The sequence below is a fragment of the Hypomesus nipponensis genome, chromosome 22, assembly GCF_054491055.1.
Source record: "Hypomesus nipponensis isolate SF chromosome 22, ASM5449105v1, whole genome shotgun sequence".
In the NCBI taxonomy this organism is placed as follows: Eukaryota; Metazoa; Chordata; class Actinopteri; order Osmeriformes; family Osmeridae; genus Hypomesus; species Hypomesus nipponensis.
Window position 1 is genome coordinate 18395823 of NC_140382.1, and position 15673 is coordinate 18411495.

Consider the following 15673-nt stretch of genomic DNA (forward strand, 5'->3'; position numbering starts at 1 on the left):
CTTTACTGTTTGCTGCCTGTGTTTACCATTTTGCAGCCTAAGTGCATCACATTGCAAAATGGTTTTACAGAAAGAGGATGTGTTTAGAGTTTTGCCAAAAGAGTGTCTGATTCGACAAGTGGGTTTAGGCCACTGAACATTTGAATTAGAGAAGTGTTTTAGCAATTGTGAAAAACTGTAAATAGCTGTTGAAATGTCTGGGTTTGGATTTGCCCATAGGCTCCTTCTCACCTTGGGGGCGTGGCTCAATAGTGGCGCATGCTGTTTCCCCGACGCAATGACTCCCAGGTTTATATGGTTGGCACCCCTGACGAATAAAAAACATGACACAAACCTAGCTAACCTGCAACGCCACAAGCGGGCCGTGACCCATCACGAATAGCCGTACTCAGACAGGCTACTCTGACTGTGACAACGCGACTGCGACACGTTTTGAACGGACAGGACAGCTTTGTGGAGAGTGGATCAGCCCGAGCGGTTGAGGATGGAGAGTCCCAACCTTTCCTCCGGCAAGGTGGCAGCGATTATCGGAATAAGCATGGGCGCACTGCTGATAATGCACGTGAGAGATCCGTTGGACTGGATAGGCGGTGGTTACCCGGAGGTATGGAGGAAAACTGGACTAGTAGGCGCACCAGCCCGGGCTGTGGTGTGCATCATCGCAGGGATTTTACTTCTTGTAATGGGCTGGCTGTACAGACTACTATTTTCTCCTCTTGAGCTACTCAGAACGCCGGATGAGGTCGGATACATAGCCGAGGATGGCCGTTCCCGCGCTCAAGCTGCTAACCAAGTGCGTCGGAGACGGAAAACTGGAGAATTGCCACCGGTGTATCCTAACGGCTGGTATCGAGTTCTGGATTCTCACATGTTGGAACGTGGGGATGTGAAAAACATAACTGTGTTAGGTATGAGACAATTAACACTTGGTTCCCTGGTTATTTATTATTGTCCTATGACCCTGGCTCCAGCTAGACCTATATTTGCAGTTTATCCTTAAATAATTCTGAATCTGACATTTGAGAAAGATCACGCCGAGGAATAAGCTGCGAGGCACTCGATAAAAATATCTCTTCAGTCTGTTTTATAACAGGACGGTTGTACGAGGTCAGTCCAATATCGCGCAGTTGGTGGGGGTTGAAGATGCTGACTGGACACGCTCGAGCCCTTATTTTCTCGCCTGTGTCAACCAGTTTCTCGCATGCGGCATCAACTTTAGCAAATCAGGCGACGTACGCTGCTTCTATAGGCTGCATACGTTTAAAACTTTATTCTGCGTCAGTTATAATTTACATTTAGATGATTTTACTTTCTTAGGTGGTCTGCAGTGTTTTGATTGTCACCAGTGTAGCTTGGGATAGAACACCCTAGGAGATCTGTAGAGAATGCATTGTCATCGTAGTCATGACATTGGTTTTCAAATTGCCCTTGACGAGGTCAAAACCGGTGTAATAACTGGGCAAAAACAATGTATTACTGTAATCAGACGCTATTATCTTTGGCGTCTTACTGTCCAGAACCTGCGACCTTTTGATCTGTAGTCGAATGCTCTGTCCACTCAGTCACTCTCCCTTCTAAACTAAGTACAGATCAATGTAAGTGCCCTGCCAATTTAGAAGGAACGCGTTGATCTGCAGCCAAACCGAGCTTCCAGATTAATCCTATTGTTTTTGAAGGTCCTAGTTGTGTGGTGAGACTTTCGGCGTCTTGTCTTTGTTAAGGTAGCCTTCGACAGTTTGCGTTGAGCAGCCTGGAAACGCTTCGGTTTATTGTTGCATTGTGACCTGAGAACTAACAGAGTTTGATTGTCCCAGTGTTTGGTTGTCAGGTGCCATACAATTAGTTATTGTCACAGCTAGTCCCTCAGTAATGGTTTAAGATGCTAGAAGTTTGTAGACGTTGTTTCTATGACAAACGAACATCGTCATTTCAGGCAGTGGTCATTGAAAATACATTTTATTTTTATTTTTTTAAATAGAAAAAGAAAATTGAATTTTCAGATGGATATGAACTTCCGGCTACAGTAGGCCTGTGTTCAGTGCACGGGGACAGCTGTCAATAGGCCTATATGCTGACTTCTGAATAATTCAGCCATACAGTCAACTACACCCACTTAGTAATGATCAAAAGCATCTACTAAATGAATAGAAATGTAAACGTAAACTCAATGAATGGGGAAAGGAGAGATTCCTGTTAGAACAGGCTTAGCCCTATTTGTTGTGAATATTCCTGCTCTGAGTTATGCTATGAGCATGGCTCCTGCTCTGCCCTGCAGTCAGATGACCCAGGCATCGAATCTTGAAATCTCTGACTGTGTGTGAGTCTGTGTCTCGATTATTTCGTGAGCTGGGCAGTTTATGGAGCTAAACATCACCGGGTGTCTTGCTCAAGACCCAAGGACATGCTGTGCCATGTGGGACGTTGTTCGAATGAGGGGTTTGCGTTTGCTGAGACTAAACTACATTAAAAGATGGAGCGACGTCTCTTTGCTGCATAGCATGAAATTAAGGCAACATGGGCGAAATAGTCAAGGATAGACATTGTATCATGAGGCATTCATCTATTCGAGTTTAACAGGCAAACACCAATGCTGGCATAAGGAACATATTCTACGGAATTTGACTGACCTTGCATCAGCTGGGTACAAGGCTCTGTTCTTTGCTCTGCTTCCTGCCATGTGTAGCTTTGCTAAATGAGGGCTGTGAGTTCCCTCATGTTGTCTACCTCACATTGTTATTTGGGGTAAACACAAGGAGACCAAACTACACAGAGGTATAATATTTTGGACGTTTGAACTTTTTGAAATAAAAGAATACTTGGAAGATGGCCTGATCAACTGTCTTTTCCAATATGCCTCGAGGGAAACATGTACAAGCTTAGGCATATTTCCAAAATAAACATTTAAAGTTACTGAACTGGTTGTAACCACATTATTTAAAATTGATTAACTTGGATACTCTTTATCTTTTTTTGGTTATATTTTGTGAATTAATTACAATTTTAGTTGCAGTATGACTTTCCTGCATGATGATTTATGCAGGAAATGTCTTAACAGTTGTTCCTCCTTTTTCTGTGGTTGCTATTTTAGTGCTGGGTAATTAGTTTACAGCAGCCTTTCCCAATACAACATTTAGTAATTGATTCAATGGAATATATATTTTTTATGCGAACAACCAATCAGAACACCGATTTTCACAGCACCTGCACAATAGCCTATCAGTAGGCTGCACAAACATTTGGAGCATGCCCACCCTCTGTGACCAGGTCCGTACAACCACACCACAGCGTAAACCAAACCTAGCATCCTCCGACACAAAGCATTAGTAACATCAAAACTAGGGTTGGTTGTATGTCAATCGATAAGATAAACAGAAACCTCTTCCAGACACACTGGAGCCTCTCCATTTATGACGTCATCATGACACGCTACGTGACTAAATGTTAGCCGTTTAAACCGTGACGACTTCTGACAATACATGGTGCTTCTGACACATGTTGGAACCAGGTACAGTACACGGTCTCTTGTGGGTTTAAAAGCTTGACCAACTAATTAGGTTTGTCTCTACCTATTGTAAAGTATTTTTAGCCACGTCATACTTCCTCACGTATGATTTTTGTTCTTGCCGTGGCCTCCCACATTTCCTTCTGGGCTTTACATTTACATTTATTCATTTAGCAGACACTTTTAACCAAAGCTTTACAGTAACGATTGCAGCTGTTATTGCTCAAGTCATTCTGAAATGTAATTTTCTGCAAACAGTGTAATGAGAAAGATGGGTAGAGCCAGTGTCAACGTTATCAGATTTTGTAGTCAAATAGGAATTATGACTGCCACTTATCTGTATGTTGGCTGTGAAAAGCAATGTTCAGACCAAACCTAAGTTTGACTGATAGTTTCTCTCCCCATATTACTTTATGGGGCTTTTTATTCTGCTCATTATAGATTCTCACTCATCTAATTTTCTTCCCATCTGTGCCAATTTGTCCACCCACCAATAAGTTCCTGTCCTAGTTTCTGTTGACTCGACCCAAATCAAAATGTGCAGTGTTCTGCATCGCTCGCATAGCTTTGAGTTCTGAAGCAAACAACTACAGTCCACGCCGGAACATCCAGCCCACTCCGATCTAATACACATCACAGTATCTAACGACACTCTGCTTAACCCTTGTGTTATCTTCGGGTCATTGTGACCCTTCAGTCATTGTGACCCCTACCGTCTGGTTGCGACAACTTTACCTCATACAAAAATAAAGTGAAGTATTTTCTTTTAACCGTCAGCTTGTCTCAGAATCACCACAGCGCAAAGGTTAAATTAAAAGGTTGTAATTTATTTTGTATTGGGTAAAGTTGTTGCAACCTTCGGGTCATTGTGACCCTACGCAAGGCAGGGACGCAAGGGGTTAATCTCGCTGTCACGGTCGTGTCATGTCTGTAACGCACACTCTCTGTTCCCTCTGTAGCTGGTGTCATCCCAGGTGTCTAAGGGTTTAACCGGGAGTGGCTTGTCCCTGCGTTGCCAGGTTTGTCCCATCTGAACTATAGTGACGGGCAGGGCTAATCTGAGAGTAATCTAAGCCCTGCGGGGTCATTCAGCCATGCCAGATAGGCTGAGGCTTCTTCGGTCTTTGGCCACAGTTATCCTCAGGGACTCCATTTGACCGACTATCACACGAAAAAAGGGCTTATGGACTACGTGCCACACATACCTTATCACCTGAATAAACCACATCAGACAAGTCAGGTCGGTTCCTGAGAAAGGAACACGCTTCACAGCCCGTGTGAAGAAAAGGGCCGTTTTGTGTGACGTTGATATTTTCCTAAACGATTTATATCTCTTAAACCTTTTGTATCTTTTAGCTTTGATACACACTCCACCTTTCAAATCGACAGTATACAAACTGAAAGCTGTTTGGTGTCACTGATCTGGAGACTTGAACAGTGGGGACACACAGTGGACACACGCAGAACTGCAGGCTTGTTCGATCGAGACAGATCTGTACTGACAGAGTTGTAGTCAAGACCACCTAAACCGAGACCAAGTCACGACCAAGACCAGAGTGCATCAAGACAAGACCAAGGCAGGGCCAGACCGAGTCAAGACCACTCAAATTATACAAGCAGTAGGGTTTGACTAGGTAAAAAGTTAGAATGGATCTGTAACTGTGTATTTGAACAGAAAATGTGCACTCTTAAAGTAGTGCCGTGTGCGCATATAGCTTGTCGGCCTACTCTTCACGTCTCTCTCTTGCTCACCCAAGTGAAGGAGCGCTGTACCGCGGCATTTAACTTAACATTAAGTCGAGAGGTATGCTGCTGACATGAGGTAACAAAACTTTAATCATTAGCTACATGTCAGCTTTATGTGGCCTGGCTCGTTATCACAAACAACATCTGGCAAGCAACTGACACTAACGCCCTAAAACACTACAGTCTATAATAATCGCTAAATCTCTTTGAAATGGGGAGGAGATTTCTGAAGAATTTGCAAACGTTAGTTAGCTAGCCTAGCTTTGCTAGCCTTACGCCTAGCTTACCTTTTTTTCATGTTTTCTTTCTAAACACCGGTAAAGTCCCAGTCGGCAGTGTTTTCTTTTGGATGTAAACTCTTTGTGGTTCAGGTAACCAAATATAAATATAGCTGATTTGACCAACATCTTCAGACGGCCAATGTTATGGCTGTTTCACCTAGGAAGATATATCTTCCTCATTCACTTTTGGGGTGCGAGGAGGGGTGATGGGTAATTTCAAATGAGAATTGAGAAACACAGGCAATTTAGTGATATTCCTGCAATTGTGGTTTTGACCCAGCCTGGCTCTGCCCTCTACGTACTTCCGCCCAATTTTCATTTCGCTTCTGTACTGCGTCTGGGCTTTAGGTATATTAGTAATATGTCTCCGGTAAACTTTTTACTTTTTAAACTTTTTGTCCGAGACAGAGACAGAGAAAAAAAAATGCGGTCTATTCCGAGACGAGAACGAGACCTTTAAAATGTGGTCTTGAGACCAATCTCGAGTACTACAACACTGCTCACAAAAAAAAAAGAAAAAAAAAAAAAGTTTTAATTGGTCCATGTCTTTTAAGTCCTTACCCCCACCATGTCTCCTTGGTTTGTCTTCGTAGGCGAGCAGGTTGCTGTGTTCCGGGGAGAGGACGGCAAGGCCTATGTGGTAGACGCCTACTGCCCCCATCTGGGTGCCAACTTGGCCGTGGGAGGCCGGGTGGTCGGAGAGTGCATCGAGTGCCCCTTCCATGGCTGGCAGTTCCGTGGGGAGGATGGAAGGTGCGTGAGGATCCCTTACGCAGAGAAAGGTTGGTGACAAAAACTAAAAATGAGTCAGTTTGAAACAGGGATTGTCTATAACCTGACTGGAAACTGTTTGGAAAAGGGCAGGCACTTACCCAGGAAAAAATACCAGACAGGTGATTGGATGAACCATCTGTCTATCGCCGTCTATCGGTTGAGGAGAAACCGCAATTAATCTATTTTGAAAACTGAAAATATCTCCCCAAGGATTTATTTTTTGACAGATAACAAAAATGCATTACCCACCCCCCCCTCTCCCTTCCCCCTCCCATGCCGTACCCCCAGTGCCTGAGTTTGCCAAGGTGCGGTGCTGGCCCAGCCATGAGACCAACGGACAGGTTCTGGTCTGGTTCCACTGTGATGGGGAGCAGCCCGACTGGGTGGTGCCCGAGCAGGGGGAGATCGCTCGGGGGGAGTGGGTTTACCGAGGGCGCACCGAACACTTCATCAACGCACACATAGAGGTGTGTCTCCAAACCTGACTGTGTGAATATGCAGTTGGTTGATGTGTGTGTTGAAGGTTATTCATGTGCGGTGTTGAGTCTCTGTCGGCTGTGTGTGTGTGTGTGTGTGTGTGTGTGACGGTCCCCTTCAGGAAATACCTGAGAATGCAGCAGATATAGCCCACCTGGCTCACCTGCACACGCCAGGTATTATGAGTGGCGTGGACCTGCGCTACACCAACAGCAAGACCTGGGAGTTTGTTCGTCATGACTGGAAGGTTAGCTCTGAGGGTCACTAACCCTAACCCTATTTTTCAGAATTCAGAAACAATAATACATTTTGAAGTCTTGCTAAATGTTGCTGTTTGTGCCTGTGTATGTGCGTGTGTGTATGTGCATGTGTGTATGTGCATGTGTGTATGTGCGTGTGTGTATGTGCATGTGTGTATGTGTGTGTGTGTGTGTGGTACAGGTGCAGTGGGAACCTGAGACAGAGCCGAACAAGCACTGCTCCCAGATGCTGGTGAAGCACGCTCTGACTGTGTTTGGACACCACTGGCCTCTGCTGGACGTGGATGTAGTAGCCAGACAGGTACGGACAGACAGACGGATACACACAAACACAGAGAGACAGACAAGCATGCAGACAGACAGACAGACAGACAAGCATGCAGACAGACAGACAGACAAGCATGCAGACAGACAGACAGACAGACAAGCATGCAGACAGACAGACAAGCATGCAGACAGACAGACAAGCATGCAGACAGACAGACAAGCATGCAGACAGACAGACAGACAGACAAGCATGCAGACAGACAGACAGACAAGACAAGAATGCTGGCAGGCATCTAGTTTCACATAAACAACTTAATGTATTTTGTAATATACAACATACATCAAAGACCAGTTGTCAGAATTCATAAAAAAACACATCTGTCTCTAGAGAAGAACAAATTGTGATAAAAAAGCAAAGATACTCAACCAAGCCTTACACTGCACAAGTCATCACCAACGTCAGCCAACGTCCACTGGCAGTGACAGGCACGGCCACAGAGTGCCAAGTCCGATCATGGATTTAACTTCTCTACGTCTACTAAAATACATCAGCCCCCTGAAGAACAGGCAGACTATTTACACTGGTTTTCCCGCCCTCTTCTTCTCCCGACTATATTTGGGATTTGTGGTCATGGCTGCCTTCAGACTAGCTGTCTCAGCCACCATGGAGATGCAGAAGTAGCTCTTTGGCATGTGCAGACAAGACAGGGCCCTATAACTCTGGCTGCCACAGACCTGCTTCGTGTTATCTCCATAGAGATACAGTTCAACACCCAGTAGCATGTTATCAAAGCTCCCTGCTTGGTTTCAGTGGCGACAGAACAGCAGAAGTAGCAAAGGAGACATCTTTGAATCTCTCTCCTTAATTAACAGAAGTGCCTTCACCAGGGCCCTCACAGAAGCTGTGTCATTGTCATACGAATCCTTCCATGTGAAGGTCATCTATGACATCAGCACATCTACAGAACTCTCAGCGAGGTTTCAGTGTCGACGGAACAGCAAGTAGCTGGGAAGTCGTTGTGATATGAATCCTGCCACGCTGAGGCCGTCTGTGTTATGTGTTCCGTGTGCTCCAGGTGGGGCCTGGAGTGGTCTTCCTGCTCTTCGACCACAGTTTCCTGGGGAGGGGGGTGATCATGCACTGCGTGACCCCCGTTGAGCCCCTGCTGCAGTGTGTGTCTCACACCATCTTCTACCAGAAAAACATCCCTCCCCTGGTGCCCAAGTTCATCCTCAGGGCAGAGTGCATTCAGGTACCAGGTGTGGGTTGGGGAGTAGGGGTTGGTGTGGTGTGGCTACAGGTGTGAGATTCACTAATATCAAAAGCAAAGATGAATTCCTTGAGGGTTTACGTTGGTTTAGGTGCAGTTCTGTGGACGTATGTGTATCCTGAATGAATAAAGGTTTGATTCGTTTTTGTGTTTCAGTTTGAGCGGGACGTGATGATCTGGAACAACAAGACGTACATCTCCAAGCCCCTGCTGGTGAAGGAGGACTCTTCCATCCAGAAGCACCGACGCTGGTTCAGCCAGTTCTACAGCGACAACAGCCCCCGGCTGCGCTTCCAGCATGACACCCTCGACTTCTGACCACCGTCACACGGGGGAGAGTGAGGGGAGTCACCAGAGATGGAAGAAGAGGAAGAGGAGGAGGTGATTAAGAGTCACCAGAGAAGGAAAAAGAGGAAGAGGAGGAGGTGATTAAGAGTCACCAGAGATCTCTGACGGAGGAGAGGGGAAATCATCAACTTGGTGCAAGAAAACGCCCACTTATCTCACTAGGCTAGGACTTATTTCCAGCCGTCTTAATCAGGAGAGATAGGAGACCTGTCCGGAAACCAGTCAGATGGGACTCTGGTCTTTGACCAGACACCCCTCCTCCCCACCCACCCTGTTCACCGCCTCCTTCAGTTAAGTGCCTAGCTACCCTGCGAAGCTGTAGGATGTTATTTAGTGGGACCCCTCTTTCCATTTCTCTTTTTAGGTCACATGCGTTTAACTGTGAAGACCTACTGTAATAATGATCAAATCAAGCAATAGGATTCATTGCACCAGAATTGCCTAGTCCAATGTGGACATGGGGACAGTTTCGATTGTGGATGCACTGTGTGTGTGAGTTACGTACTGAATAATGTAGAACTACATGATTATATATCTGTTGTGAATAATACTAGCAGGTGCAGTGTCTAGTATAAAACCGTCCATATTTCTAAGGTTATTAATCTATGTTTGCTGTACTGTATGATAGACAGTTTTATTTTTAAATATAAAACTCATATTTTCCGTTGGGGCTTTAGGTTGGTATCCATTCTGGCATCCTAAAAAATGGGCACTTGCATTAACCACTGAGTCCTGCTACTTAATCAACTCAAACATGCGAAAAACCTAGATTTTACATTTAGTCATTTTAGCAGATGCTCTTATCCATAGCGACTTACAGTAAGAACAGGTACATTCCTCTCCAAGGCAAGTAGGATGAAGTGCCTTGCCCAAGAACACAACGTCCTTTTTCACGATCGGTAACCTTCTGATGAATAGCCCGATTCCCTAACCACTCAGCCATTTGACCTCGATGTTCAAGGCAGTGCTCCCCAATAGCGTAAAACGCGAATGGTTGACCAAACCTGGCAACCAGCTCCGAGCCTCAGGCTTGAGCGGGGGGGCACTTTGGGTTTCCAGGTGCGTCTCAGACCTGAGTGGATGATTTACCTTGCCTGCTGATTGTAGCTCTTTGACTAAACCCAGGTAGACTGACCCACATTGTTTCCTGCTCAGCCTGTGCTGCTGACCATGTCAGCTTAACCCTTGTGCTGCCTTGGCTTAAGGTCACACTGACCTGAAGGTTCACAACAAACCATCGTCGTGTTAGGACAACTTTACCCGATACAAAAAGAAATAAAAAGCATTTTCTTTTCATCTTTGCGCTGTGGTCTGTCTGAGACAGCCCGACGGTTAAAAGAAAATGCTTCACTTTATTTTTGTATTAGGTAAAGTTGTTGCAACACGACAGTGGGTCACAATTACTGAAGGGTCACAATGACTCGAAGGTAACATAAGGGTTAAGGATGGCTGCAAAGCAGTGAGCCTGTTTGGGCATGTGTAGAGCAGGTGCCCTTCCTGTGAAATAGTTGCCAATGATTTCAGAGGATTGTGTCACAGTTCACACAGACACAGTATGAACAGGTATGAGATCAGTCTATACATTACGATAATAACCGAGCAACACAATTTCAATAGTTATTTGCTCAAACTCTCTCATAGAATTGTTCTGCAAGGTTTGTAACTTTTTCATTCTCAGTGAAATTAAGAAGGGATGGAAGGTAGTCTTTTTTTTTCATTAAAAAAAATGGTTTTATTGTTATGAAAACATGACTACTTTTGTAGTTCAGCAGTTCTTGGTAGCCTGCACTGTGCAGAATATTAACTGTGACTATGCACTTAGATTTTGCCTCGGGGTGAGAGATCTAAAATGTAACCTGTCGATTCTGAACGACAAATTGCAGTGAGATTGCACTGGCATGATCTTCCTGCTGGCACGGCTAAACCCTGCAGGTCTATGCATGACATTGGTATGCACAGGTTCATAGGGTTGAAAGTACTGCGTATAACTTAACTTTGTAGGTGGCAATGGTACGGATAGAGGAAACTATACCTGCTGTGTCACTGTGTGGTTCTGATCATGTGAAAGTTCTAATCATGTGAGTGACTTCAGTGTGAGGGCACAGGCCTCGTTCTGGGAGACTGTGTGGGGTAAGTGACTGATTAGATCCACCTTTCATGGTTCATTATCCCAATAGGTGGTTGATGAAAAGGGGGTGTTGGCAAATGTGTAAAAGCACAATGTTCTCTTTTGGATATTTTTAGAGCCCCCTCCCTTTTCATGATCTCAAAAGATTATTTTTGTTACTGTATCATGCAGTGAGAGCTGTTGATTTGCATTTGCTGAATAAATCAACTCTGGTTTACTGACTTGCTGTGTGTGTGTGTGTTTTATGTGTGTGTCTGTGTCTGTTTATGTGTGTGTCTGTTTTATGTGTGTGTCTGTAGTGTGTGTGCTCATTGTGCTTCCGGGCTAGCTGCATGTTTGTGTTACACACAACTACTCACACATCTCTCCTTATCTGTGAAAGTGTTTATCTAAGTCTAGAGCCAGTTAGAGAGAAAGGCGTTTCAACAAGCCTTTTCTACTTCCCCCTTTGAATCGAGATTCTGCCCGCAGTTGTTGCCTTCACCCTTGATAGGAGCGCTACCCCCACGGAAGTGCTGGAACTCTTCTTTCCGTCATGGACATGGATGAGGCGGATGGCCTTGTGACCGCGCAAGCAGGGAGTGTCGTGACCGAGGAGAAGTTTCCGTCCGTTGTCAGACAGAAGTTTTCCGGGCCGCTGGGTGCGCTCGACAGAGCAGAAGCGCCTGGCTCGGAGTGGGAACCAGAACGACGACAGGATGACTCGGCAAAACAGCTCCCGCTCCTCGCTCTGCCCGGACAGGACCCGTGTTGGCATGGCAACACCGCCGCCACGCTCACCCAGACAGACGGGCCTGGCCAAGGGACGTCTGTTCAGCCAGAGCTGGAGTTAGACAACACGGACCAGCCTTGTTTAGGTGGAGGCGACAGGGGTGAGAGCAGCAGCCTGCAGGGGGAAGAGTGCCCCATCTGCTCCGAACCGTACGACGTCGAGTGCGGACGCGGCATGGTGCTGTTGAACTGCGACCACACCCTGTGCCGCGGCTGCCTAGCCGGCATCCTGAAGCGTGCGGCCGACCCCAGCAGGGTGCAGTGCCCCCTGTGCCGACAGAAAACCCCCGTCCTTCACTGGGAGATCCAGAGGATGCAGGAAGAAATCGTGTACTGCAGCAGCGTCCACGGCCCAGGCCAGATGGAAGAGGACTCCCTGACTGAACCAGAGAGCACCCCAAGGCTCTGCCTGGGCCTGGAGCAGAGGCTGCTGTCTCGTGTGGGTCCGGTCAGGTTGTGTGGATGCTGCCTGCGTCCTCCTGGGCTGGTCCGGAGGATGGGGCAGGTTCGAGGACGGTGTCGGTGCTGCTACCTGGCTCTCCTGGTGCTGCTGGTCGTCATGGAGCTGGCCTGCCTGTTGGTTGTTTTTCTGCCTGTCCTCGTGCTCATCTTGCTGTTCAGTCTGATGAACAAATAGTGTAATTAGAGGGTCTTTTCTCAAGCGATCGTTTTGTCATGTGAGTCATTTTTAACATGACATTTTGCAGTGATGTTCCAAATGTTCGGATTGAATGTCCTTCTGTAAATATACCTCCATAAAAAAATGAGACTTCAGTGGACGTTGGTTAAATGACACAGCTTATCACGTGCTCCATCCTGTACAGTTACACATGAGAGGTGGGAGGTTAAGGCTGCCATGCAGCCTGTCCACTGTAATACAACTCACGTCTGCCTGTGGAGACCAAGGTCGGGCACAGGAATAAACCTGTTTGTCATTGTTTCATCCCACCTCTTCTGACCTACATTTCAGTCCAGCAATAGCTACTGCGTATCCTTAGCTACCGTACTGCAGTCAAGCATGGCCGTCTCTGTGCTCACGTGTATTGGCCGCAGTTCTGTTAGAGACAATTCTCGAACATCGTCCTGTAGGCCAGATTGCATTTCCACTCGAGGGACCGCACTCCACTTTTATTTCGTTTTTTTCGAAAAGCGCAGACTGTGTGTGCTTCCTGTTTCATTCCAGATCATCAGTTCTCGTCCTTTAGCGGTTCAGTACTCAGCCCTGTGAATGCTTGACTTGGTCATTGGCCCACGGAGAAGGGATGTGAGGGAAGAGCTGCACCTCCATCATTTATCCAGTGACTACACTCTTCAAGAACAGTACTAGTCCACCCACCCATGTTAGGTTTGGAGTATTTTTATATGTCAACATTTACTGACAGCAGCTAAAGGGTTTTGGCTCCCAATCCCTAACCCTCCTACCGTGGGTTTGTGTATTTCAGCATATGAGTAGTGTGTCTTCAGCTATGATTTTTACAACTAATTTACTAATTGCCTCATCAACACACCGTCCCTGGATTCTCTTCAAGAAAGTTAGAATTGCAGGACTTATGATTTAATACAGTAATGTGTGCAAATAAAGTTGTGGCTGCTATACAAATACCAGCTACTAGACTAGGTGATAAGGTGTGTGGGAGTGAAGTGTGACACATGCAAAGTCTCTCTCTCTCTCTCTCTCTCTCTCTCCCCTTCTCTCCCTCTCTCTCTCTCTCTCTCCCTCTCTCTCTCTCTCTCCCTCTCTCTCTCTCTGTCTCTCCCCCCCCCTCTCTCTCTCTCTCTCTCTCACACACACACCCTCCTCTCTCTGTCTGTCTAATATCTCTCTCTTTCTAATCTCTCTACCTTCCCCTGTGTGGGTGGTATGTGAGTGCATGTGAATAAGCACGTCTGAGGGGGAGGATTGTGTGTAAGTGTGAATATGTGTGTGCGCGAGGCCACATGTGTTTGTGTGATACTTCTGCATCTGTTTGTGTGTGTGTGCTCTTTGGCAGTGAGTATCGTTACATAATGGCTGCATTGCTGGCTGGCAAAGCTGTATTGATGCGTTGAGGACTACATCGCTATCCATCAAATGGCCTTGTCACTGCTAGCTTTCCCTCTTTGTCAGTGGTGCTCGTTAGACAGTCGTTCACACATATACACACGCACTGTCCTGCAACATTTGAGCTCGCACACTTCGCGTAGGTACATATACTCAAATATTGTAGGCCTTACTTTAGGTTGGAAGGAAGTATCAATCTATAGATTGAATACTAACATTTTCAAATGCAACGTATGGATGGAGAGATGCTTGGTATCTTCATGTTAAAACGACTAGGCCTATATCTGAACGTTCATCACTCAACATAAAGCAATTCACGAATCCATAAACCATGTGGTCTATTTCAGGAGACATGGGAGTCTCTGTTCCCTCGCTGTTCTGATTAATAATTTAGTAAACTCGACTATTCCATCATTTTGCGCCCTAATTTACGATGCAAATTTCTCCAGAAATCAAGGCGCAGATGTGACACTCAAACTGTATAAAACATCCAAATCACAGGGATTATTGCCTCCTCAATTCAATTTGACTTGATAATCGATCACATGAGATTAAACATGAAATGACAATGGACCTTTGGTGCCTTTGATAATATGACGTTTCATATCTACAGCCGCCAGAAGATGATGTGTTTTCCTTCACATTTAACCTATTAAATGTCTATAAATCTGCTACTGTGAATCCTTTCGAAATCAAGTGGCCCTCACATTTCTCCTCGAACTATAAAAGGTTCTCCTGTAACAAGCTGTCTCGCAGACTAAGCCCTGTTCGCATTCATGTCTGCCTGTATGACTTTCAGAGAGACAAGGGCCTGTTTCCTTGGTAACCAGGATAGTTGATTTTTTTCCCTACAGTGTGTGGCTCTTCAGATAATCCCGTACCCCCTGTGGTTACTGGACACTTGGTTCTATCACTTCAAATGGAGCTACAAAACTCCACAACCAGTCAAAGTGTCATTAGCTTTGCATCAATAAAATGGTTCAACTACGCATGATTTTGAGGCGTGATAGGCCTAATTGGCTTTTTATTTGGTGGGGAGTGGTACAATAACTGTGAAAGGCAGGGTAGGCACGTTTTGCGAAACTAGCTATTTTAGCTTCCGTTTGACACAATTCAAACCAAAATATGCCACCCCCTCCCTTCAAAAGCACTCCCACAAAACAACAGTAACGCACATTGAGTGCAGGGGCAGAGAATGCGCAGGTGGGTAGTCAGACGGACAGGTAAGGTTGAAGGCTTGCGACGCCCACAGATGTCGGATTGATTTAATATTACTGTCAAACCTTTATATGACTTGGTTGCTATCAATAGGCCTATTTGAAGTGTATTTCAGCAAACATGAAAAAAGTTATTCTCAACAATATTGCCTAACCTGCCTTAAGTTGTCTGGTAATTCACTTCATCGTTATGTAGTTAACATTAGGAATTGTAGGCTGGAAGCCATTTCATCTGAATGAACAGCCCATCTGCTTGCAAGTGAAACGGCAGACCTCGCACGTTCAGCCTCCGCGTTGGAATGACGAGGCTGTTGGTTAGGCTTCAAAGGTCTAAAACAGCTTTAAAGACGGTTCGCCTGAGCACATAGGCCTTCAATAATATGCCCTATCATATTGATATATATCCAGAAACACAAGGCATCTCAAAATGAAACTATCCAAATTAGTTTATTCAATCCTCCCATCATCGTATTTTACTATTCGTCTGTTACAGAGATGCTGTATACAGGGCCATTCATTTTAATGATGCTTCCTTTAATTAAACATAATTCTTATTCTAGCAGCAGCACGCCAACGCGGAATGAGGGTAG

General features: G+C 45.6%; 2 protein-coding genes across 2 annotated transcripts; both read left to right on the top strand.

Moving 5' to 3' along the window:
* Nucleotides 1-312: 312 nt before the first annotated feature.
* Nucleotides 313-11245, top strand: LOC146237025 (cholesterol 7-desaturase nvd). Its single transcript, XM_084688044.1, has 7 exons — nt 313-908; nt 6123-6311; nt 6592-6770; nt 6902-7027; nt 7222-7341; nt 8384-8560; nt 8735-11245. The coding sequence occupies exons 1-7, from the start codon at nt 485-487 to the stop codon at nt 8894-8896; spliced, it is 1377 nt and encodes a 458-aa protein (XP_084544170.1). The 5' UTR covers nt 313-484; the 3' UTR covers nt 8897-11245.
* Nucleotides 11246-11595: 350 nt separating this feature from the next.
* LOC146237026 (uncharacterized) lies at nt 11596-12462 on the top strand. Its single transcript, XM_084687065.1, has one exon. It carries the CDS (start codon nt 11596-11598, stop codon nt 12460-12462), a length of 867 nt encoding a protein of 288 aa, XP_084543191.1.
* The last annotated feature ends 3211 nt before the right edge of the window (nt 12463-15673 follow it).

What these genes read in the sequence shown, in the direction of transcription:
- LOC146237025 (XM_084688044.1), top strand. Translation starts at nt 485, where the DNA reads ATGGAGAGTCCCAACCTTTCCTCCGGCAAGGTGGCAGCGATTATCGGA. An exon ending in GATCCCTTACGCAGAGAAAG is followed by an intron (nt 6,312 to 6,591) that starts GTTGGTGACAAA and finishes CCGTACCCCCAG; the next exon opens with TGCCTGAGTTTGCCAAGGTG. An exon ending in TGGATGTAGTAGCCAGACAG is followed by an intron (nt 7,342 to 8,383) that starts GTACGGACAGAC and finishes CGTGTGCTCCAG; the next exon opens with GTGGGGCCTGGAGTGGTCTT.
- LOC146237026 (XM_084687065.1), top strand. Translation starts at nt 11,596, where the DNA reads ATGGATGAGGCGGATGGCCTTGTGACCGCGCAAGCAGGGAGTGTCGTG.